Genomic DNA, 26,878 nt, shown 5'->3' on the forward strand with positions numbered 1-26,878 from the left:
TAATTACCAAGAGCAGCTATGATAAAGAAACCTAAATACAACGGCGAATCAGCTGGAACCAATTCTCAGGGGAGTTTACTTCTCTGGAAATTTTTAAGAAAACTGTAGCAGCTGCTCTTTGGGGAGTGCTGAGCCCCATTCCAGGTTCATGTTTCTGGAAAGCTAGCCAATTTTTGAAGCTTCCTCCTGTCCAAGGACTCAGGGTCTTCCTTTGCCTGCCTTCCCTTATAGGCTAAGGGATTTCCATCTGAAGTTACCTTTTCACTTCTGATTTTTTATTTTTTCACATCTTGACTCACAACGTCTCTTGCAATGAAAATGGATTTCAAGCAAGGCATTCACCTACAGGATAGGAAAAGAGAGAAAACATAGGTATTGCAACCCAACAGGGAAATACGCACCTCAGAGATGGTGGACAATGGTCATCTATGATAGTTCTAAAGGGGATTGAGGACGGGAACAGTTGTTGGTAGGTAAAACACTTGCTGACCAGTTGAGGACCTGGTTCTAATCAGAAATCACCTGTTAAAAGCCAGACAGAGTGGCATTGTTGGTAATCCCAGCATCCCTATGGTAAGATGTGAGGCAGAGATGCCAGGCAGCTAGCTGAACAGAGCCAGCAAACACCAACAATGAGACCCTGTTCTGAAGGAGGGGGAAGGAGAGGACTGATGCACAGATGGCCTTCCAAGCTTTGCACACCTTCACACACCAGCTGTGCCGTGCACACACCTGCACACACAAGACCACAAACATACATACACACATACCACACACACACACAACTTTAAAAGAAGAGGGCTGAAGTAATTGATCATTCATGTCAAGCTGTGCCAAGATTCATTGACAAACTATGGATCCCGTGGGTTCAGAAGGGCAAAAAAAACAAGGACCCTGCACTGACTTGCTGGAGAGAACTACTCCAATAGAAAGAAGTTGGTGCCAGTTCACTGGAAAGAAGGGGTACAGAACTGGTGAGATGACTCGGGAGCTGACAGCTCCCGCTGTCAAGCTCGAGAATGATGACTTGAGTTGGATCCCCAGTGGTGGAAGGGGAGAACGTATTCCTACAAATGCATACCATCGCAAGGCATCCCCACGCATACACATGCAAAGTAAATAAATGAATGTCATTTAAAAAATCAAAAGAAACGACAGATGCAAACCCCAAAGAATCTGGTAAGTGGGTAGAAGAGCTACAGGCAAGTTAAAAATTGGTGACCTAGCTATCCTGAGTTCATGGACTACCATTGCAGAGAGGCCTGCCTACTAAGGAAGTGGGCAAATTGGAAATATGAATACTATCTAGGTGAACATCACTGTTAGAAGCTCATTGGTTTTATATTTTTGTTAATCTTGCATATGGATTATTAACCATTCTGGTTATTTCTAAATAGTGTAATATATAGTATATGAAAGGCTCAGCAATAAAAACCCCAGGATTCAGATGTTGTTTTCACATTAGAGCTCTGTAAGGTTAAAAATTATGCATAATAATAATAGCCATCATTTATCAGTTGACCACTATGGGAACTACATGTCAACTAAGAGGCTTCCCAGATCTCATAAGATTGCTACAAACCTTATTGGTGGATTAAATATTTGTGTTCCTATACCTTTAAAATTCCTACGTGAAACTTTATCTCCCATCATGACTGCCCTTTGGGTATGGGGTCTGTGAGTTGAGTCATTAGGGTGTGTGTGATGTAATTGGTGGACTCTTCAAAGGAGACAGGGAAAAGATTGCTTTCTCCTCCCATTCCTCAAGTCCTCCCACTTCCTGAGAAACAAACAAAAGGTTGGCCACATCAGCTAATGTTTTCATCTTCTCAGTCTCCAGGCTGAAACATAAAGGTCTTTCATCCGGAGGTGATTTTGTTACACAGGCCTGAACTAATTCAGATACCTATTCTCATCCCTGTGGGTTTTGGAGCCAGTGTTTTCCTGCCCCCACCAGGTCCTCCCATACATTGCTGCCATATTTACAGACAGAAACTGCTTTAAGAAAACCCTCAGCCTCCAGTGGGTGTGGTCAGGACCACTGAAATTTGAATATCATGGGAAAACGTCACAAGTTCTGTCCATCTTTCTCAACCTCTCATTACTGAATTTGTTTCCTCTCTACACAAGGCAAAGACGTTCCTTTTTTAAGGTGTCATTCGCTAAGGGACGGGCTTTAGTTACAAGTAGTGACCATTTACTGTCTCATCCCATCTGGATGGCGTCTCTGACCCTTGCAATATTGTTGTAAACAGACAGGAGGCATCCAAGACCAGGAGTCACTTTAGAGCTAGAAACCTCACACATGGCAGAAAGAGAACCCTCGTGTAGCTTAGACTGATCCTTCACTCAAACTTAATTCGACCCTTTAAAGATGGGATAGCAACTATCTCATCTCATTTAGACTGCCCCTCCAAAATGTCTTGCTTTTTCTATCAACTCTTTGTCAAAAAAAAAAAAAAAAAAAAAAAACTACATACCTCTCAATATTATATGTAAGGAATTACAGAGCAAACTTCTCAATAATATATTACATTTCAAAAGACATAGTAGAATAATTTAATAGTAGTTTATTAGTAGTAGTATTTTCTAATAATTAAAATAATATAAACAGAGCTGAGGCAGTAACTTAGTCGGTAAACAAATAGCTTACTAAGCAAAAGCAATGTACTGAGTTCAAATCCCCAGAACCCATATAAAGCCCAGGTACAGTAGTGTGTCCATGTAATTCCAGTGTTTCTGTGGCAAAACTGGAAGCAGAAAGTGCAGAATCCCCAAAAGCTTGAAGACCAGCAATGAACAGCAAAGAGACCTGAGACCCTGACTAAAATTAGCTAGAAGGTGAAGACTGACAATGGGGGCTTGACAGTGACCTCCAGAGGAGTGCAAGGCTCTTTCACTTCTAGTAGTCTGATTCGGTGGAGATGTCAAACACACAAAAGCCACACAGGGATTGTTTATATTGATGATGACAAAGACACAAAACACTGCTTTGCGTGAATGCTCCTTACAGCTGGGTGTCCTGGCGCACATTGCTAATCCTAGCACTCCAGGGGCAGAAACAGGCAGATATCTGTGAATCTGAGCTGAAAGCCTGGTCTGCAGAGTTTCAGGACAGGTATGGCTATGTAGAGAGGCCCTGTTTTTAAAAGCCTAAATAAATAAATATTTAGTACAAATGGTAGAAGTAAGTTTGGGGTCATTTCATGAACTTTTGAAAATTCTATCTAAGCCTAAATTTATTTAATGGATTTATTTATGAAACTCAAGCTAGCAACTCAAACAGCAGTTTTCAACATCAAACACTCCAACACAATCCAATCCAAAGGTATACCAATTAGAAAGTCTATGTTTCCCATAATTAAGTCATAACATTCCCATAAAAACATAAAAATTTGCATATAGAGAAAATGCTATAGTTCTTAATACTCAGTAGCCATCTCTGAGCTGAGGTGTGCAGGCAGGTGCTGTGTAGAATGATAGGGTACACAGTACAAAGTGCACACATCCTGTGTTCAGAACAAGGGCTACAGAAGTCACTCATTGTAACATGGGCAAACACTGCCCAAAACACCAGGGATTCTTTACAAATTTGATTTTGAATTAATTTTTGGTCATTGTAGACTCAGAAATTTTTTACTGTTGCCAATTTTTTAAAAAGAAGGTGTACTCTAGAACATCGATGAGGGTTATTCAGTGTGAATGTGTGAAATTAACACTATTAACACTCCCACTACTTTCAACAAGACAGTGGATTGAAAAGTAAGGACTATTTTGTTATAAATTTCTAAATAGGTAAAAAAAATCACTTCTTAAAAAAAATAGGGGCTGGAGAGATGGCTCAGTGGTTAAGAGCACTGCCTGCTCTTCCAAAGGTCCTGAGTTGAATTCCCAGCAACCACATGGTGGCTCACAACCATCTGTAGTGAGGTCTGGTGCCCTCTTCTGGCCTGCATACATACACACAGACAGAACATTGCATACATAAGAAAGAAAGAAAGAAAGAAAGAAAGAAAGAAAGAAAGAAAGAAAGAAAGAAAGAAAGAAGGAAGGAAGGAAGGAAGGAAGGAAGGAAGGAAGGAAGGAAGGAAGGAAGGAAGAAAGAAAGAAAGAAAGAAAGAAAGAAAGAAAGAAAGAAAGAAAGAAAGAAAGAAAAAGACTGGTGACCCTGAGTGGTTTGTTTAATCTAATCTGGGCTATGCTTCCCATTAACTTTAAAAAAATAAATAAATAAGGGTTGGAGAGATGGCCCTAGCAGTTCAGAGAGCTTACTATTCTTGCAGGGGACCAGGGATTGGCTGTTGGCACACACATAGGGCAGATCACAACTGCTAGTAACTAGATCCCAATGAATCTGACACTCTCTTCTAAACTCTGCAGGCACCAGGAGCCCATGTGATGTACGTGCAAACATTTAGGCAAAATATCACACACACACACACACACATATAAAATAGAAATGAATAATTTTTTTAAAATGTACATTTCCGCATTATGTTGAGAGCCAAACCAATTCAGTAGCCTTGAGTCTGGATGTGTGGGTGTTAAGGTCTTTACAAAACATGATGTCTTAGTTACTTTTCTATTGCTCTGAAGAGACACCGTGACCAAGGAAACCTATGAAAAGAAAAGGTGCGTTGAGAACATGCTTACAGTTTCAGAATATGAGTCCATAAGAATCACAATGGGGGACATGACAGGAAGCAGGCAGGCATGGTGCTGGAGCAGTCACTGAGAGCTTCAACAAGCACCAAGCAGAGAGAGAGCCAAATAAAATGCTTTGGGTTTTTGAAATCTTCAATGTCCATCCCCAGTGTCACACCTCCTTCAACAAGGTCACACCTCCTTCAACAAGGCCACACCTTCTCTTCCTTCCCAAATAGTTCTTTCTACCAATTAGAGACCAAGCATTAAAATATATGGGCCTATGAAGGCCATTTGCATTTAAACCACCACAACTGAGGAACACTATTTTTTTTTATTTATCTTTATGTGTATGAGTATTTGCCTGTGTGTGTGTGTGTGTGTGTGTGCGCGCGCGCACGTGCGCATATGCATGCACGGGCACACACACATATGTGCACATGCTCCATACATGCCTGGTGCCCTGTGAGGCCAGAAGAAGCGATTGGGTCCTCTGGAGTTATAGACCATTGTAAAACAAGATGTGAGCACTTGGACCTGAACCTGAATCTTTTGCAAGAGTAGCAAGTGCTGTTAACTGCTGAGCAATTACTACCCGTATTACCGGATTTTAAAAAAAGGATTCATTCCATGGAGTCAGAGCTCTAAGAATTACAGCCTGAGAATCTCTGCTATGAAGCCAAGATGTTTAAGCCCATTGGGTAATCCTCAGAACCTGTTAAACTATGGTATCACTAAACTTAAATCCTCTATGTTTTCTTCCAATTTCATGATTTAATCATTTGTATGACTCAGCAGAATGCCTTGTTTTACAAACGTGAAAACTATAAAGCATCTATGAAAAAAATTGTCCAAATGCCTATAAACCTGCTGAATTTTTTTTTTTAGCAGATTAAAATTCTTCTTGTATTCTTAGGAACTTTTCCCCATGTATCTTAAACCAGATCACTTTATCTGGCCTGTTTCCCAATTATGAAAGTTCCAAATCACTGAGATATAAATAAATGAGACTTTACCATACTCAGAACACCAGTATGATGAAAAATCTGTTTACAACAGGAGGTTCTAGGTCATCTTTCAATCATTCATCCCCTGAACCAAAGTAGGTATGCAGGAGAGTGCACACGCACACGCAGACGTGACACATGGTAGATGTTGTGTGGTCACTGAGCCAGAATGAAGGAGACCTTCAAATTCCACCTCCTTCTTCCCCGTATATTTTTGGCTACAAGAATCAAAGGCATACAAATACTGTTGGTAGGATCTGCCCAAGCTTTCTGTTTATATTTCTCTCATTTCGTATCTTTTAAATACTGTATTTTGATCCTGGTGATGTCAAAGGGAGTAATAAAAAATATTTTTAAATAATAAAATCTATAAACTGAAAGTGTTAATGAAAACTACATTAAAGAGCTAAAACGTAGACCAACTTGCCCTATTACGATGTCCCAATTCTTGCAGTAAGACAACACTTTTAGATTTTTGCCTGATAAATTTGAACTGCTAGAATTGTTCAGAAAAAGAACAAATCATGAAATTATTAATACTGGGTAGGACAACTGAGTTACAAGGTTTAGAAATGAAGTGAATGAACATATAATATGAATATAAATGAATATAAACACAACAGTACGAAAGGTTTGGAAGGTGTCTGTGTCATGGAAGTAAGCTCTACATGACAAACGCAAGTCCTGCCCTCTGGTGGAAAATGTAACCACTGGAGAAAATGGGGTGTCTTTTTTCCTATGTAATTGGGTGTGGAGATTTGTCTCGTGTTAGGTAGTCTTTCAATGTTACTGGCTGCCAGCCCTTCAGTTGTTTCATTGCTGACAAGGTTGGAGGCTTTGACCATTCGTCAGCTGTTCAAGACCCCCGGTGGTGAGAGAAAATCTGGTTCTTAGAGAACCAAAGCACCTTGGATGCTTTGAGTAGATGCCTCAAAGACTCCAGGTTCTCTTCTCATCCTTAATTATGAACCAAAAGCAACGCCACTGTGAAAAAACACTAGCGAGATTGGTCCAGAGAAACTGACCTAACCAGGGAATAAGATGACTTTAACAAATAAACATGAGCCAAACATGTAACTCATTTGCGCATTTGTTGATCTTATTTTAAAACAATATTTTAAAACATAAATATAAGATATTCAAGCTGGGTATGGTGGCACACGCCTTTAACCCCAGCACTTGGGAAGCAGAGGCAGACCTCTGTGAGTTTGAGGCTAGCCTGTTCTACAAAGTGAGTTTCAGGATAATCAAGCTGGCACACAAAGAAACCCTGTCTTGAAAAAATGCTTTTTCATATATTTATATATAGTATAAATATAATATATAAATTATATATAATAAATATATTTAGCTTTACTAATTTTTTTTTAGCAAACCCTGATTCCCAGAGCTCTTTCTTCCCTGTCAGCTACATGTAAACTGGTCCTATCTGGACTCTGACAGCATGTATGCAGTTGATACTAAGACAGCCACACAATGTGACTTCTACTGACCAGATTGCCTTCATGAATTTACATGCACCAAACTGCTTTCGTCATGACTTCTCTCACACAAATAGAATGCTTGGTCATTTGAGCCTCAAGTAGCAGTTTAAAGAAGATAAAAAGAGCCATCTATCAATTTTGTGACCATGCATTTACAAAACTAAATGGCACAGGAATTACATGTGTGTTACAGCCAAATAAAATAGAAGGATGTTTGATGCAGATATTCATTTTTCTCACAAGTCACTGATGACTGAAATTCCTAATGTAGGTCATCTTCGTCATTGCCGTCTATTTGTGTGTGCCAGCGAGCGGTCTAGAAGACATCAGGGTGCAGTCTGAATGTGTATTCACTTTGAAGAAATTGACTTCATGTGTTTTTAATTTTGTTTAACTATATCCTCAGGATGGAAAAAAAGGAGTGTTTCAAGCTGCCAAATGTGTGGCTCATCTATCTGTCGGTACAGCTCCCTCTGTCGATGGCTAGCGGTGTAGTTCCTCCAAGAGGTACCATCCCTGCCGAGGCAAACACACTCAGTGCACTCAATTCATCCAAAGGCACCAGAGTTTCATTAAAGGAATTCTCTTGTTCCCTTCCTTCATATGGAAATGTCATTAACCGTATTAAGTTAACTCTCTGAGTATTAGGTTTCTAACCGACACAGAGAGCTTCTGCCCGGGGCCTATTTCACCAGGCCTCACGGATTCTGAGTCAAGTCATTGGTTGCGTTTAGATTTAAGAGGAACTCCTTCGAATCTGTTGACTTTCTTCTTCAATCATGGCTGTTCCATTTCTTTCACAGCCAACCACCTTGAGTCTTTCAGGTAAATGAAAAGTTCAATTATATGTAAAGTGAGTGTTAAATCAGCAGGCCCCTTGTGGGGGTCTGGCCATTCTCTCCCTGCTTCAGTGGCAAGTGTGCTCAATCCATTACTGTTGCCGAGGATTGTACATCCATCAGGTCATGTGGGCCGGCCAGGGTGCATCTCAGAGCTTTTACTGCATATGAGACGTTGCAGGCCTGTTCTCAGGAACTGCCAGGCAGACTGGGAATCACAGTCACGGTTAATAGCAGCGAATTGCCAGCTCTTGATGGGTGGGTAGTCACTCCTTTCAGTGGTTGCCCCCTGGGGGAGAAGGTAGAAAAACAGAGGGAGGGAATTAGACTTACTTTGCACAGCTGAGCAGGTTCATGCCGCTGGATCAGTGGCAAGCATTGGCAGGGCTCCACTCTGGGGAGGCTCACGACGACATCACAGTCTCATTTTACCAATTGGTGCTGCTGTATTACCAGTGGAGCACAGGGGGGGAGCAGAGGGGAGGGCGAGCTGAAGTGGGGGGATGGGGTGGAGGCAGAAGTCTAGGCTAATTTTAAACAAACAAACAAAACAAAAAGGCATGCTCAGACGGGTCCACAGACCCCAGTTAGCCCCGTGTTAATTGTACAAAACTGGTCTCTGAAGTTCCCTGGGTGATTAAAGGGTAGACTCCCAAACTCTCTGCATAACCTTAATTTTTTCAAGGTTCTTTGAGTGGAGAATGGCTTATAATAATGATTTTGACTAATACATTTTTTGACATGCAACTTTAATGCTTAGCCCGAGTACAACTCTAGAGCATTTCATGTGTACTCAGCTGTAAAGAGCGATGATTTAAAGGGCTAATATAAGGGAAAGGTCGTTCTAGAATGAACCTCTAACAAATTGCATAAAGGAAGCTTATTATTCCATGAGTATAGGGATGTGAAGCTCTTCCGATCATTTTTCTGCTTGATTCAAAAAGAATTGTTGAGATATGAATGGGAGAAGAAGGAAAAATGAAACAGAAAACGCGCAAGCAAGGAACATTCTTTTGATGGTTATGATTCTGTTGCCACCTAAAAGACTCTACAATAAAGTGCTTATTCATCTCCTCTTTTGTTTTGGGTGAAGAATTCGCTCTAACAAGAAAATGCTGCTGTTGGTTGGAGGGTTGCCTCCCGGACCGGACCGGCTCCCCAGCAATCTGGTCCAGTATTACGATGATGAAAAGAAGACGTGGAAAATACTCACAAGTGAGTGCCCTTATTTATTTCCTTGCCTGTTTATCTCAGGCTGGAGTTGTCTTGATGAATTAAAAAACGCAGTTAATCAAATCAGACACTGTATTGATCTTCTACCCTTTGGTGGTTTGTTTGTATATCATGGGAGATTTAGAGTAAAAGACTAAATTAACATTGTCTAGGTGGCCAATTTGGTTGAACAGGCCTAAATTAAAGTTGGCCTGGTTTGTATTTCTCTGTGTGTTGGGATGGGTGGGGGTGGGGCAGAGAGCAGAAATCTTCCCCTAGAAATGCTTCAGCTAGAGCTTTTGTTGTCATTGATACAAAACTGAAAGGTTGTTTTGTCTAAAGACCAGTACGTTTTGTCATGTCAAAATGGTAGGTATTTTAGTTCATTATCTCTGTAACCAACATCCGTTTACTTTTTAAGCATCCTTGCCCAGCTTTAGTCTGGAGGACCAGGTATTTCCAGAAATGGCCTCCTTAGGCTGTGCCAAAGCTTGATAGGCAGATATATTCATGGCTTCCCCCAGCTGTATTAAACCATGCTTGTGAACATCCAGGCAAGGCTCTCCTCTCCTTAAAGGGTGATTGTGTTTTACAGCAGAACTCTTGCCTTGGGCACTGAGATTTGGAACATATTGTTGTATCGGTTACGATGCCTGATCTGATGCAGTCATGGAGTCTAAAGTCATCGTTTCTTGAGAGCAGCAGGCGGCTCACACCAGTCCCCTTGTGGGCACAGTGGCTGCACTGGTCAATAAAACTAAATTTTAACTGTCAAAATTGCCCAGAGCTGTATAGATAAAATAATAAATGAACAATTTTGATCCATGAATCAAAGCCATACATTTAAAACCAACAAAAGTGAAAGTTAGCTTCCCTGTTGTGTATGTCTTTCAAGCGTTTGTGTATTTTAGCAGATTGTTCTTGTAAAATCATTTTCTTGGCTCTTCCTGAAAGCCCCTTCAAATAAGAGAAGCAGGAAAAGAGTTTTCCTTAAGAGCAGAATGGGAGTGAAGGTATATGAGGTGGAGCTTGAAACAATATACTTAGGAGCTGGCCTCCCGCTCCCCCAAACCTGCAGCAGCATGGTGCAGGCACTGCTTCGAGAAGGCTCCCTGGGCACCACTATACTATGGGTGTGGTAAGGAAGTAGCTGACAAGAAACAGCAAGATTAAGCAGGAAGAGGAAAAAAATAAGTTAATAGGGTCTTGAAAATGCTTAGATGCTCTTTCGGTGAAAATACCATTTACCATGGGTTAGACATCTTAGTGAATGCGTCAGGTGTATTCTAAAGATGCATGGGAAACTAAAGCCAAACTTAATTCAGAGGAGCAGTACTTTGACAGCACCTTTTCTAGTCAACAGAGAACTCCTGGACAGGTGGCATGCCAACTCAAAGGGTAGATGGGGAAAGGACAAAAGATTTGCAGAGAGACAACCCTAAACACAGCATAAGATCTGAGACACCAAGATCTTTAAGTTCACTAATAAATGCTAGTCATTGACAAACCCATCTGCTTTCCCAACTACTTCACACTGCACCCAAATGGGGATTTATTGAAACCCTCCATGCCGGGGAAAAGGATTTCAAACAGCATCTCCAGAAAGCCTTATGCTTGAACTTTTACATATATTTACTTGTTTAGTGCATGCATGCATGTGTTCATGTGGGGGGGGGGGCGTGGGGGCGTATGCGTGCATACACCACAATGTGCATGTGGAAGTCAGCAGATAACTTGAAGGATTTAGTTTTCTTTTTTGATCATATGGGTTCTGGGGATCATCAGGCTTGTCAGCAAGAGCCTTTATCCTCTGAACAACTTCTTCAGTCCCTTGTCTTTATTTTAAGCTATGCTCAGAGATTGTCAGGTTTCTTACCCAAACTGGGACAGTTTTGAACATGAAAGGCGATCTACTAATTATGCCTGACAGTAGCCATAGGCTGTAACATACAGTCGTCTCCTGATTTAAAACTTTCATATTGCCGGGCGGTGGTGGCGCACGCCTTTAATCCCAGCACTCGGGAGGCAGAGGCAGGCGGATCTCTGGGAGTTCGAGGCCAGCCTGGTCTACAAGAGCTAGTTCCAGGACAGGCACCAAAGCTACAGAGAAACCCTGTCGTGAAAAAACAAAACAAAACAAAAACAAAAAACAAAAAAATTTCATATTGCCCACGGGACTCTACCTTCATGGCTGAAAAGCATGAACTTTCACATCTGGATTTGAACACAGATATCTAACTTTGACCATGTCCTACAAACATTCTGGGTCAGTTTCTCATTTGTCAGTCACTTGAGTAGCCTTGCACACATGCATCATCTAGCATGCAGCATGTGGTCAATACATTGCAAGTGCTATCACTAGCTATTGTTAAATGCTACTGCCAACGGTAGCACAAGAGTTTTGTCTGTTTACTGGAAGTGTGTCAATCTCTGCCACTTCTCCATGCAGAGTAGAAAAATAAAAATTCACTGCACTCCTCCAGAGTAGGAAGCCTGTTGTCCATAACTTTCATTGTGAGAAAGAATAATCTGCAGACTAAGAAGTAATATTGAATGGCTCCCTCTCCTCAACTCACCTGAGTGAGATAAAGAGACACACATTTTTGACATAAACAAATTCCCACAGTGAGAACATGTGTAAGAAATTTGAGCCTTCCTTCTATCCAGAGGCATACTCAGCTCTGAAATAAAAATCTACTTTCCTTACCTTCATGTTCCTAGGATTTGAACATTAAAAATATACTCTATTCCCTGCCAGTCTGGGACCCTGTGGCCCCAAGTGACAGCATGGCTTTTACATTTGTTAAAGAAATGATGGTACTTTAATAATGGATAATTTTTGTTAGTTTGCATTTTTAAACTAAATTTGAAGTTCCCACAAATCAGAGAAAATAAGTCATTGCCAGTACAGGGTTCCATGTTATCTTGGATATGAAATTATAAATGGGGAAAAAAGTGTTTCTCTAGTAAACAAAAATATTCAGATTCTCCCCAATTCCAATGAGGTACGAGGCACTGTAGAACTTGCCACTGCCATTCTTTTGACCTAGAAGGGCTAATCTAGTTCTCAGAGAGGGCCTGCTGGCAGTTGAGGGTGGTAACAGGGTCCCAGCTCAGGGTCTGCCTGTGAATGGAAAGACTGTTCCCATGCAAACTAACAACCTATCAGCCAGCATGCTCCTGACACCTGGGATTAGCTGGAGTTTTGCAGCCTTGGAGTATTTTTCCCACTTAGCTGGAGCAAGTGTTATGTTACTGTACTGCTACCCAGCTAGTAACACACGCACGCATGCATGCACGCACGCACGCACGCTGCCTTGTGGGAGCTACACCATTTACATACGTGTAGGGACTGTGACCTAAAAAATAGCAAACTAAAACACACAGGCGAGTCGCAGGAGAGAAGGAGCGCTGGTGGAACACTGAGAGAAAACTTTAAGAGTTGTGATAGAGCATTTGCCTAGAAGGCAGAAGCCGCTAAATTCTGACCCTGGTATTACAAAATCAACGAACAAATAGGAGATTACGGCCTTGAGCCCCCCCCCCCCCCCCCAAAAGCAACGGGAACAGTTGCTTTCCCCAAAAGACTGCCTTGCTCACAGGCTGGCAGAGACCAACTGCTCTTTTATTCTGATTTGGAACAATCATTTATTATAACATTGTAGAGCTGAGGTCTAAGAACACTGACGGAGCTCTCCCGCCTCTGTTCCCAGTGCACTAGAAATAACATCTGAAACTGACCGTGCAGCCCTTGGAACTGTGGCATGTTGGGAGTAGCAATAAAACTAGGAATCGTTGGTTCTTTTGCTCTTTAAGAACAAAAGGGCGGTATCAGAGAGGTACCGCAGGTAAAGCACTGTCTGCTCTTCCAGAGGACCCAGGTTCCATTCCCAGTGTCCCATGGCGGCCTCACACATCACTCCAGTTACAGAGGATCTGATGCCTTCTTTTGGTCTCCATGGGCACCAGACACACATGTGGTGAGCAGACATACATGCAGGCAAAACATACATGCAAAGTAAGTAAATCTTTAAAAATAAAATCAATTAGTAAAATTTAAAAAATAAAAGAACAAAGGAGAAGTAGAAATGCACTTTTATTCATTTCTATTTTGAGGAGTTCTTTCTTTGTCTTTTATTCCTGTGTGCAACTTCCCATTTCCCTCTTAGTTTCTTAGAAAGCAGCATAAGGGGTTGAATACTAAAACATCCAGTGTAGGAAAGCAGGCCTCCTGCCCTGCAAACCCTCGGTCTTTGCCACAAAGATCAAACCAACAAACTCCCCTGACCACAGCGTCCCTTTTGTAGCAGAGTTCTTGCTCCATACCCAGGCTGACGCAAAGTTCCCATGCGGAAGACCCTGAGCATTTTTCGGGGGACCATGCTGAAAGGCTGGGGATCTGTTCATATTCCCAGCAGGCTGGTTTGGAGCTGATGGCTCGAGGGACTTCCCAGGAGCAAACCCTCTCTTACTAACATTTCTGACAAGAGCTCTTCTTTATTATTTTTTTTAATTGCTTCCTTTGAGAAATTACAGGAAAATGATATCAGGGTAAAGATTTATGCTGGCAGGAAACAGTTGAGTTTCCTTCTGGTGACACAAGGATAAAAATGATGGAGTGGACTTAGCTTCCTTCTTTTCATAGTTTTTAAATTTTAAGTTAATTTTTACCTCAACATTCAAAGTAATGGCTTTTATTGTGGCACGTTCATACATATATCCCATTATATTTTGTTCTTATTCATCCCCCTCCCCCACTGCTCTTCCCCTCCTTCCCCCTTCTCTTCTCCTCTTGTTGGATGCTTACCTCCTCCAAACAGCCACATCTTCCATGTCATAGTTACTCCATTACCCACCTTTCCTCCTTCTCCTTCTCCCCCCTCCCTCTATCTCCTCTGTGAAATGACCTCCATTTTCATCACACACACACACACACACACACACACACACACACACAAGAAAACAAAGTAAATAACTATATATAAGACACTGAGTCCAGCCGTGGTGGCACATGCCTTTAAACCCAGAACTCAGGAGGCAGAAACAGGAGGATCTTTTTAAGCTGAAGGCCAGCCTGGGCTATAGAGTGAGTTCCAGGACAGCCAAGCTGTTGTACAGTGAAATCCTGTCTCAAAAAACTAAAAACAAAAACAAAAAGACACTAAACTTTGGTTCCCATAGATAAATGTAAGTTTGATCATATTTTAATATTCTACAATGAGGATGATGGAGACTTGTGTACATGTTGCTTTTTAGGGGGAACACCAACCCTGTGTACCAACACATTCGGTGTGGTTTCTTCCCTTGATTCCGTTTCTTGAGTCTAGTCAACTTCTGTCTTTTGAGTATATTGGGAATAAAGTTGGTCATAAAGCTAATAATAATTTCTTTTAAAAATTTTAGATTTTCTTTATCATGTGTGTGTGTGTGTGTGTGTACATCTGTGTACAATTCAAAGAGCATGTGTGGTCAGAGTACACCTTGTGGGAACCAGCTCTGTGTGTCATGTGCATCCCAAGAATCCAGCTCAGGTTGTCAGGCTTGTCACCAAGCACCTTTATCTGCTCAGCCATTTCAACAACCCTAAGAATTTTGTTTTGTTTTGTTTTGTTTTTTTTTTGAGTTTTCGAGACATGACTTTTTTTGTATAGCCCTGACTGTTCTGGAACCCTCTATAGACTAGGCTGGCCTTGAACTCACAGAGATCCATTTGCTTCTGCCTCCCAACTGCTGGAATTAAAGGTGTGCACCACCATTGTTCAGCTAATAATTGTTTCTTATGATTACTGATTTTCAAGGAAATAAGTAAGTTCAGTTGTTTTATTGTGTTGTGTTTTTGTATTTGTGTTTCCTTTTATTCATGATATCTTTCTTACCAGAAAACCAAAACCACAAATTATTTAAAACAATCAAAACCCTAAGTAGGAAGCTAGTCCATGGATAGTGAATACTGCATTTTAGTAGAAACTAAGAAATCAATCAGGGAGGTGCTTCCAGAATCTTTTGAGAAATGTCCAGCAAGAATGTAGACCTTCTAACAGCCCTCACCCCCCACATAGCAAGGAGTTACTGAATATCCACTTTGTTGGATGACCCGGCAAAACATGTGTGCATTCTCAAAAACCTAAGGGGTCACTACAATACACAGTGAGCCACAGAACGGATCAGAAAACACCAGGTTGCTGTGGGAATATAAGGTGGGAAACCCCTCACCTAGACAGAGCCATAATGGAAGCTATTTAAGGCGACCCTTAATTTTGAGAAGATGTTTGAAAGTTAACTAGGCAAGAGGTGAATGGGAAAACATTTTGGTCTCAGGAAGGGTGTTTGTCTAGCATGCCCTTGGGTCCCCAGCTCCACAGTGAGAAAATGAAACAAAGTAATAATTTGAGTATGGCTACTTTTCTAAATTTTTGATTGAGGTGTTAGTGGAAACATAATCATCTAAGGAATTTATATTATGGCATGGCAGTTGTCACACAGCTTGGAATTTGAGATCATGAAGCAATTGTTCCCATGGCTTTGGGCAAAAAGAGAAGGAGGAGAAATTGTGCCTTGACTTTGTAGATACGTTACCTTCTAATTTTACCTCCAATGAGCTCATTCTAATTTGAAATACATGGCTGTGCACTGCTATATATCTTGAATCATTTGCTGGTGGAGATTCACGCGTCGATGCATTAGTGGATTTCTCATAGATTTTTTTAAAAATGTGTGTGTGGTCACTCCCAACCCTGTGTTTCAAGTAAGCTGGGTGCTTTGAAAAGCCACTAGGCTTGATTTGACCCCCTTGTTTATTTTTGGCTTATACCTCCTTTAAATATAGTAATTGCTTTTTCTCCAGAGAGTAGCATGTGTACAAATAATTTCAACGCCTTCTTCACACACAGGCTGTGGCATTGGCTTTTGGGTGTGGATTAGAGGCATGAGTCATGAGGGCTCCTTAAATGTAGCCTGTATCATTTGTAGGTAAACTATAAACCAAGTCTGGGAACCTCTTAAATGTAAGCACTGGTACACTCAAGCCCTCACCCAACCAATTTTATTCCCTTACCCAAAATAATTGTGTTTTCTCTGCTACACTGGGCCAAGACAAGATTGCTAAGTCCTTACCAAATTTAAACTTTGGTGGGCACAACTAGCATTAACCAAGGTGTTGTGTCCTAACAAAGCATGACAGAGACCTAGAGGAGACTAGAATAGGCAACTGCAGGATGGAGCGACGTGGTACAATATGGAAGTTATGAGGAATATCACGATGGAAGAAGCATTTGAACTGATAGTTAAAGGCAGGCAGAGGTTCAGGTAAAGATGGATGGGAAAATAGATTGTTCAAATAGTTCATGGTAAGCACAGAGAACCTTCAAGACAAAGATTCTGAAGCTAGGGAGATGTCTCAGTCAGAACCACACTCACTGTGCAGCCCGGAAGACCGGACTTCCACCCGAGCACATGAGTAAAATAGATGTATAAATGGTTCACATTGTAATCTCATCAGCAAGACAGAAGGATCCCTGGGACGCACTGACCAACCAGCTAAACCTAAAAGTGATAAGGCCAGAGTCCAAGTGGGATATCCTGCCTCCAAAAGGTAGATAGGAGAAAAGACACCTGAGGTTAATCTCTGGCCACCACATGCCTGCACATACATGTCAACACCTACCAGTACACACTTGTGTGTACCAGCACAAACACACATCTGTACCCATGCACACATGCACATGAATAACATTTGAAAAGAAGATGTGTGGATAAGCTGAGAGAGGAAGCTGAGGGCCTAGGAAAGACCCAGTTAATGAGCTTAGCAGATTCCAGCCACGCGGGAACTTCTATGACAGGTTCACATTTTGAGTCTTTAAGTCACATGTAGAGGGGAGGTGTCATGTATAGAGTCACATATTCACTGTAGAGCAGAAATAAGAACAATGCTCTCTGGGTCTCCATGAAACCATGGTACATCAATCAGCCCATCTGACCACAAAGTGCTATTAGTCACCCAAGTTCAAGCACATGAGATTTAATCTCTGCTGAACCACTGTAGCCATGAAAATCTACATGGATCCAACGTTCCTGGCTTAGTACCACATTTGTAAAATAGAACTCATAAAGGCTAAATCAACCAAATCAATTGACACCTAGGAGTCTGGAATATAATCTAGGCTTATGAAGTAAATTGCACATTCTGATGTATGAGTCACAGGGTTTACATACATGATTTTCGGCAAGTTCTAATTCAGTACAATTTATCTGTATCTTGGAAGTTATGCACACACATGTGAACACTCATAGATGTGCACACATATACACGCACAGATTAACATCTTGAGAAGCAGGTAGATCTAAAGGGAAACGCATCTCTGGCAGTTATTGCCTGCAACATGGGTTTCTTACTCTCTGATTGTTTTTCTCACTTGCAAAATGAAGCCAATTATACTCACCTCACAGAATTCTTACTAGAATCAAACTATCCAAATACATCTCCAGGTTCAATGTGTAGAGTGTAGCTTTTCTCAATCAATTATTTTTTTTTCTTTCGAGACAGGGTTTCTCTGTGGTTGTGGAGCCTGTCCTGGAACTAGCTCTTGTAGACCAGGCTGGTCTCGAACTCACAGAGATCCGCCTGCCTCTGCCTCCCGAGTGCTGGGATTAAAGGCGTGCGCCACCACCGCCCGGCTCTCAATCAGTTATTATTAGTTTAGTTTAATTTATATTCTTTAAATTTAAAAATTATATATATATATATATATATATATATATAAGTGTTTCATCTGCATGTATGTCTGTGTGCTATGTGTGTGCCTGATGCTAATATATGTCAGAAGAGGGCATTGGATCACCTGGGATTGGAGATACATATGTGAGACGTCATATGTATTTTGGGAATCAAACCCAAGACTTTTGGATGAGCAGCCAGTGCTCTTAACCAGTGAATTATCTCTCCAGACCAATTTGTGTTCCTTTGTTGTTGTTGTTGTTTGTTTTGGGGTTTTTAATTGATTTTTACTGAGCTCTACATTTTTCTCTGCTCCCCTCCCTGCCTCTCCCCTCCCTTTCAACCATCTCCCAAGGTCCCCATGCTCCCAATTTACTCAGATCTTGTCTTTTTCTACTTCCCCCAATTTATATTCTTTAATAACAAAGTGGAAAATAAAAGTCTGACTCTTGTGTTCACAAAGGTTTGGGAAGAAAGACACACCATAACTGGTTCCTTGAAATGTTGTATCACTCATGTGGACTTAACTGCACTCTGGTGAGAAAGACTAGCATTTCAGAGACTGGAAATGACAAATATTAATTCCTCACTTGATCTACACATCCAGCACAGGCTGGCTCCGAGCCTCTGCCCCACAAGGTCAGTTAGGTGTCCAGACACATGGGTTCCAGAGAAGAATGTGGTACTGAGAACTTTGCTGGAACAGAGGTGGGTTTTGTCAACTCTGCTCCACCACTTGACTACACCCCTTCAAGATCCTCAGAAGGTTTGGGGAAAAGAACCAGAGAGTTGGATAAACTAGCCATTGTCTTTACTGTGAGTCTCACTACAGTTACCCAGGCCCCTCATGCTATGCTCAGAGCAGCCTGACCTAAATCCTTCCTCCCAGAGGGCGTCACCACAGTCCTCCAGTCTCCTCATGTGGAGCGCTCTGGGTGATGCTTGATCAACTCACCCTCCTGCTTATTTGCAATTCTTCTTGATCTGGACATAAAAGGAAAAGACAAGGAGAGCTTTGAAGGACACCCGTCAAGGGATGGCTGCGTTCGTCCACTGGGCCGCCTCAGCTCGGCTTCAAACCCTGTGTTCCCTGCAGTCCTAGGCTTTACTCCATGAAGATCATTGTTCCCGTTCCCTTCCTTGGTCATACCTCAAGGGAGGCTGGGAGATGTGTTTTCCTGGGAGCAAAATAAATTCCTAGGTACATTTAACACCAATAAACAGTCAGGGAGCTTGGCACAGTGGCTCAAACCTTTATCGTAGCAATTGGAAGTCAGAGGCAGGTGGGTCTCTGTGAGTTCAAGGCCAGTCTAACCTACAGTGAGCTCCAGAGCAGTCAGGACTAAGAAGAGAGATCATGTCTTTTTCTCTGTGGCTTTGGAGCCTGTCCTGGAACTAGCTCTTGTAGACCAGGCTGGCCTCGAACTCACAGAGATCCGCCTGCCTCTGCCTCCCAAGTGCTGAGATTAAAGGCATGCGCAACCACCGCCCGGCGAGATCATGTCTTAAAGAACCAAATTAAACAAACAAAAACCAACCAAACACAGAGATAGGAATAATTGTGGTTTTAAATATGTAACTCTTAGCAACTTCTTTGGACCATGTTGGTGGCTCAGGGAGAATTTAGGAAAATGTCAGGGCTGCCGTATGTCTTCATCCATTCCATGACTTACAACAATGTCCACATTCCTTTTTTGATATATTTTAAGATTATTCTTTTTCTTCCTTTTTTGCCCCATTTATCTCCTTTTCTCACAATGACACACACACGTGTGTGCACACATACCCTCTACCGATGCCCTCTAATGCTCTCTGTATATTTGTTTCTTTTTCACTCTGTTTCTTGAGTACAATTTACTGGGTATCTCACTCTTCATTGAAAATTTCTTATAATGTTTTTTAAAAAATATTGTATGTGTATGTTTGCATGTGTTGGAGGCGGTCTAAGTGTAGGGTATGTCACGCGAATGCGTGGAGGTCAGAGAACAACTCTGGGGCTTGGTTTGCACCTTCCACCATAGGGTCCAGTGATCAAAATCAGATTGCTGCAAGATCCTGTACCTCCTGAGCCATCTTGTCAGACCCCTTAATTGAAACTTCTCCCCTGACAACCAAATTCAATGAAATTACTGTAGAAAATATACTTTTAATTTTGCATTTCTCATGAATCAACCTTTAGATTTCAACTGTTTGCTTAAAATTTTTCTCGATTTCATCTTTTACCAGATGGGGGACATTCAAAGCTGTGTTCATGACTACCCACACACACACTCACACACACACACACATATATATGTATATATATATCGAGAGAGAGACAGACAGACAGAGACAGAGTTTTTGGGTTCTGTTTCCTTTCAGTCCTGTTTAGAAATGAACAAATTATTTCCTGAGATCTTTTTTTTTCACCAAGCTTTGTAAGTTCAGGGGACAGCAACCAATAGATGTGACCAACATTGTGTTTTTCACCTCTATTTTAAAGCTAGAAGTTTGTTTTTAAAAAATACTGATTAGCCTTCCAAAAAAGAGGAGGCTTCACCAAGTGATCCTTCACCACCCCACACCAACAACCATAGCAGGGAAGTGGGCCCTCTTGGTATCCACGCCTGCACCTGTCAATTAAGCATTCATAACCACAAACGTGACATAAAGATTTATTTCTTTACTTATCTCACATTTATGACAGGTTAAGTGGGGAGGGGGCTTGTTCTACACCTTATTCTTATGCTCAGATTGCTAGAAACCACACATCACAATTAGCATTCAGGAAAGAAGAAAATTTCACACTGATTCTTAAAGGTTCTTCCCCCCAAATATCAGATTGTTACTATCAAATTCCAAGGCCACACCTAACTCCAAAAAGCACAGAGAAGGACTGTCCTCCCAAGGTGTCAGACAGCTCGAAATGTTTGTTTGTGGTCTTGTTTCTGTTTCAGTCACTCTACTTTCCAGGGAATCCACACTCGAGTCAAGATAGTCTCTCACAGATGTGTCCAGAGGTTCTTCTCCTAGGTGACTCCAGATCCTGTCAAACTGACAATCAGTATTCTTCCTCACACCTCCTCACTATACAGCTTAGATCTAATTTGGTTCATTCATTCATTCATTCATTCATTCATTCATTTTTGTGGCTGTTCGCTTGTTCTGCAGTGCTAGAGATCAAACACACATGGTGCTTTGCATACCGATGCAAGCACATCTCTCCTGGGCTATATCTGCAGTCCCATAATATTTAATACCCTATCTTACTCTATGTTTTATTGCTAAAAACTCAATACTTGAGACTGGGTACGTTCTAAAGAGGTGGAGTGTAGCACACAGTTTGTGTCCAAGGACAGAGGACTGATCTTAGTAGTGGACTTCTTGCTGGCAGAGTCCTATAGAAACGCAAAGCATCCCAAATGTGCTCTGTCCCCTCCATCCTCTGCAGAGTCACATGGGGCTCCATCTCAGACAGCTTATCCCAACCCTAATGACTTCCAAACATTCCCCCCTTGATGATCCACAGTAGGACTCAGTTTCTACACTTTTGGTATCCCGCAGTGGGTGTTAACTTGCAATGTGAACCTCGGAGGAAGCAACCCATCTTCAAACTCAGATCGTTATGACACGGCATCTCGTGTTCTATGAATGCTGGGCTCGCTCTTCTTGCCATCTGCCAGATATTCTTTCTCAGCCAGTGAAAAGTTCTTAGTCAAAGCAGTAGCTGTCCCATGCTCTTTCTGCATCTTCTGACTAAGAATGACTGTTGTCAGGACTGTGCCTTTGGCCCCCAAATCATATGCTTCTCTAGTAAAGAAAAAGCTTAGAAGTACATTTCACATTTTATTATATTATTGTATGTTGAGGACTAGCTTTTCAAATACTTGCTCCCTTCTAATAATTTAAATGTGTTTGAGTTTATACAGTGTCCCCTAGTTTTACTATTTATTATGTCTAACTATGCATCTATAATATAGTCACACAAATATATACAGCTGTAGATACAAATTACACAGTTATGCACAATTATCAAAGAAGCAGAAAGGTCTCGTTCAAACAAAATAAGAGTCAGGCATGGTAGTATGCATCAGTAACGCCTGCATTTAATAAGCAGAAGCAGGAAGATTAAGAGTTTGGATCCAGCATGGGCCACAAACTGAGACCCTGTACATATTCCACCCCCAAACAAAATAAGAATGGAAATAACTTTAACAACAACCACTCAGAACAATAAAAAGCTGGTTATGATGATAAATGAATATTTCATGCAGTATCTCTATTAAAAAAAGGTAGAAGTGAAAAACATAATGCATTTTGGCAGGTGGAGGCAGAAGAATTGCATGGGTCCAAGGACAGCCAGAGCTACAAGTGAGAGGTAATGAAAGTGGGCAGGCTGAGGCAGGAGGATTGCATGAGTCCAAGGACAATCTGGGCTACACAGTGAGAAATAATGAAAGCAAAGTGCAGAAAGGGATGTTGCTGCTTCTCAAATCCATTAGATGACCCTGTGATGATGTCATTTATTAAACGTATCTGTTACAAAAACCCAACTGGTTAGAATTTGAGGTTTTGCATATCATAGGCAGACTGGCTCCTATTCCTGGATATGTATGGCCACTATGTCACCTGACACCTCCATCCTCATTAGTGTGTTGAATGATATGAACTTCTGTGATACTGCAAGAACCATAAGAATTATCTGTGTCTATATAATTTGTATCTACAATAATACACACTCTTTGCCTATAAAATATATGTGTGAAGATTGATTAGAATAAAGGTTGTTTTCATAAAAGGAGTGACAGATAGACATATCCTTACATCTTTGCCTAGCAAGCAAGGCAGCATACTGTTCCTCACCAGGTATTCTAATTCTTAATCTCTGCCTGGTCATTAAAGTCTTAATTTATTAAAGAAGAAAATTAAGATTGGATTCTAGTTATTTGACTAGAATGAAAACCGTCGTGAGCTCCAAAGATGAAAGTGTTGCCGCGTTTCTGTGTGGAGAGCCGCAAAAGCTCTTTCCGAAAGCCTACTGCTAAGGCAATGATGTATCACTTTTACTTTCATTATATGTTTTTAATCAGAGCGTGACTTCACACTAGACAAAGCGATGCTTTATGCATGGGCTCACTTGTTTTTGCTAAAATCTTCTGACATGATTAATTTTCCTTTAATGCTTTTGTCTTGTTGTAATGGTAAGGATGATGGGTATAAACCAGGCACAAATACATGCTTTTCCATTATGATGCCTCTGAGCATTAAAAATATCTTAGATGAAAGGGAAAAAAAATCACAGGAGACTGGTCTGACTGGAATTAAATTTCTTGCTACCTGAACACACAGTGCATGAGATTAAAAAAAAATGATTCAGTCATTGTTTTTAGTTTTATTTTGGGTATTTTTATAGCAATTTATTCATCTGTATGATGAGATCTGAGGAGGGAGAGAGATCGGAGTGCATGGATTTCTTGATCGCATTTGTGGCTCTGCAACAATCCTTCCTTCATAGAGTAAAGAGACCACACTGTTAACCCATTCTGTGCCAGGAATGTATGTCACCAGGCCAAAGGACATCGGTATATGGCATCTCCAGAACTTAGACATATATGGGCTAGTTTCTGCTCATATGGATTTTCCATCAAAAATGATTATATAAAATAGATATTATTTGTCCAATTACACAAAGCAAGGACATAGATGATTTGCAGAAGGAAACAGTTTAATAAGTGGGACCCTGTTTGTGAGTAGCCATTGAGGGATTGGTTCCACCGTAGTCATATTTTCCTCTCTCCCTAATAAATGATGGAGATATGTCTGTAGTATGGGTGTGGCAACTCCTTCCTTCTACACATCCTGTATGCTTGTTTTATACCAAGTAAATCCTGTTCCAACAAGAACATCATCCAGCACTATCAGGTGCACTTGAAACAGTCCTGGAGATCTCCCCCACCTATGCAGTCCCACGGGGGAACTACTACCCACAGCTGGCTTATGGACGCTTCCGTGAGGCTAATATGACTGGAAAGCTGATTTCCTCTTTCCATTTTTCCATACGACATCACTCTTTTAGAGCAAGTGGCTTCTGAATCAATAGCACAGCCCTGGTAGTGAAAGCTGGGTGGTGGCGCTGTCCACCACCTCAATCTGATCTAGTCACCGCCTAAAGGGGGAAAGTGTCTGTTGTTTTATTTTTGCTATGAAAAGAATGTCCTGACAGAATGCCGTTGAGGGAGGAAAGGGTTTGTCTGGCTTTTAATTACTGTCTGGCTTTTAATTACAGATAACAGGTCTTTGTTTTGGGGAGGTCAATACAGAAATATCACATCCACAGCCAAGAGCAAGAGAAAACAAATGCACCCTTGCTTGCTCTCACCCAGCTTTCCTTACTCAACTATGGTTCAGGGCCAAGACCATAAGAAGGTCCTGCCCATTGCTGGGCTGGGTCAACCAATCAGCAATCAAGGCTGCTTCCCAGGCATAACAGACCAACCTGATCTAGATAGTTCTTAGTCAATGCTCCCTTCGTAGGTGATTGTTTTGTGGGATGGTGACATTTTAAAACTAACCATCCCAGTGAGCTCCATGTTTATATATAATCTAAACTGAAAAACACAATAACCCCGTGTGGCCCGTGGTCCTGGGCTAGGATTTCGTCTTTCGGCTTCTCGGGATAATTTCACGAACCCTTGTGTTTTCATCTGAGTTCCCTGATACATTCACATCCAGGAGCTATTGTTGTTACTGTACTGGGTCTCTTCAGACAGCACCACAAAGCCTACAGCCACGTTTACGGGGGTTCACAAAGATGGATTAAGAAGCAAAGTGACAAGGAAGAAACTGGTTTTGCCTTAGAGCATCCGAATGCTGTAACTCTTTAATACAGCTCCTTATGCTGCAGTGACCCCCAACCATAAAATTATTTTCATTGCTACTTCATAACTCTAATTTTGTCATTGTTATGACTCATAAAGTAAATATCTGAAATGAAATGCAGGATATCTGATGTGTGACCCCTGTGGAAGGGTCTTTTCGGTCCCGAAAGTCATGATCTACAGATTGAAAAACACACTCCTTAGAGCCTTTGGATCTTAGTATGGGAAGTAGGCTGTGAAATGTTTCCAAGGGCTGCTGATGTGATAATGCACTAAGTACCTAAGACAACAAAAATATTTCCCCACTGTTTGGAAGCCAGAAGCTTTAGAGTATATCAGAGCCGTGCTGGGATCCAAAGACCTAAGGCAGAATCAATTCCTCCCTTACCCCTGGTAAAGTGCCTCGTAACGCATGGTGCTCTGTAGCTTAGAGCCTCACCATCCAGTGTCTGCTTCTTCCATGGCATTCCTGTGTTCCTCTTCTATAGCTCACGTCATTTTTCTTAGAAACATAGCTGCCTTTGAGTTTAGGACCTACCCTAGCCCAGTATGACCTCGTCTTCTTGGATCTTTATCTTTAGAAATGCCATTTCCAAATCAGGTCACATTTACTGCTTCTAGGTGTAAGATTTGACCTTTCTTTTCTTGGAGACACAATCAACTTCCTGCACCAAGATAATGACACACACAAGGAAAAGACAAAAGTCGCTAGTCACTTCATTCATATTTATCCATTTGACTCTCACAATAACCCTCTGCTGCAATAGGCATTAGTTTTATTTATACTTCGAATGTCTATGTGGAGGCACAGAGACGCAGAGTGATTTGCTCAAGGTCACACAGATGGTAAATGGCAAAGCCAGAATGTATACCAAATAAAGCCCCAGAGCCTGCACCCTTGCTGCTCCTCATTACTCTGGTAATAGCAGAGCACATGCTGCAAAAGGAATTAGAGCTAGAATGACAGTCGACAGGCTCCTTGATCATTTCCTGCAGGAAAAAAAAATATGCCCCGCACAAATAGAGTACGCTGCATCATAGACATGCTCCCTTGCTGAACTTTCCATGCTAACTTTTGTTTGTAATTGAAGACTGAAGAAAAATTACAGCAATGAATTCTAGCAAACACCCTTTTTCTTATCTTCTGACTTGGTCATCTATTGGATGATATCTATTGGATAATGTTCTGAATTATTCTGCTAATGTTGTGCGCTACATCAGTTCATTTGTACATATTATAATTCCATTGCCTCCTTAGAATAAGTTAAATCATAAAATATCTTTAAAAGAAAGAGGAAGGAAGAAAAGGGTTATTTTCTGGTGAAAGTTATTTTAGAATAATATGTTCCTTTTCCCAGAACACTGGATGCTTCTACCATCCCTTTCTTTGTGTATTTCCTCCCTTTAAAAAAAAAATCCTAACTGCAAGGTCTATTCCTCAGTCTATTCCTCAGTCTAGTCTGGTGGTGCACACATTTAATCTTGGCACTTGGGAAGCAGCAACAAGCAAATAAGTTCCAGGCCAGCCTTGTCTACATAGGAGTTCCAGGCCAGCATTCTCTACATATGAGTTCTAGGACAGCCTTGTCTACATATGAGTTCGAGGACAGCCAGGGTTATATAGTGATATTCTGTGTTACAAAAGAATGAAAAAGACAATCTACCTCACTAGGTACTATGATGTATTGGTACTCTTTGACTATGAGATATTAGCAGACTTTAGGTCTTGGCTTTCTGTTCATTCACAAATTTGTCTGAAGTTTCTTTTTTTTTTTTTCATTACTATGACCATTAACGTTAGCAAGTATCAGAGTCTTCTTTTATGTGTGCATAAATATTTCATGGGATAAATTTTTTCCATTTTAGAGTCTTTGGAGATTTTTTAACAATAAGACATCCTTTTATTCTTTATTCTTGTCAAAAATCCTAGTCATTCTCCTCACCTGAGCAATAATCAAAAGATAGGAGCAGGCGAATTAAGAAGAAGTGTAATGGTTGTTTGCTTTCAATTAGATCATGAAATTTACAGGGGTTTGATATGCCATATTGTGACTGTCACAAATACATGCAAATGGGTTTCTAAATATAATCCAGGCAACAGTCCAAGCTGGCTCTCATAATT

General features: G+C 41.2%; 1 protein-coding gene across 1 annotated transcript in view; it reads left to right on the top strand.

Moving 5' to 3' along the window:
- Klhl14 (kelch like family member 14) overlaps nt 1-26,878 on the top strand; it is a 107,336-nt gene that overhangs the window by 22,030 nt on the left and 58,428 nt on the right. The window contains exon 2 of the mRNA XM_057788852.1: nt 9,068-9,189. Within this exon, the coding sequence (XP_057644835.1) occupies nt 9,068-9,189 (122 nt within the window). The remainder of the gene's footprint in view (nt 1-9,067; nt 9,190-26,878) is intronic.

This window comes from Chionomys nivalis, chromosome 14 (genome assembly GCF_950005125.1).
Source record: "Chionomys nivalis chromosome 14, mChiNiv1.1, whole genome shotgun sequence".
NCBI classification, from domain to species: Eukaryota; Metazoa; Chordata; class Mammalia; order Rodentia; family Cricetidae; genus Chionomys; species Chionomys nivalis.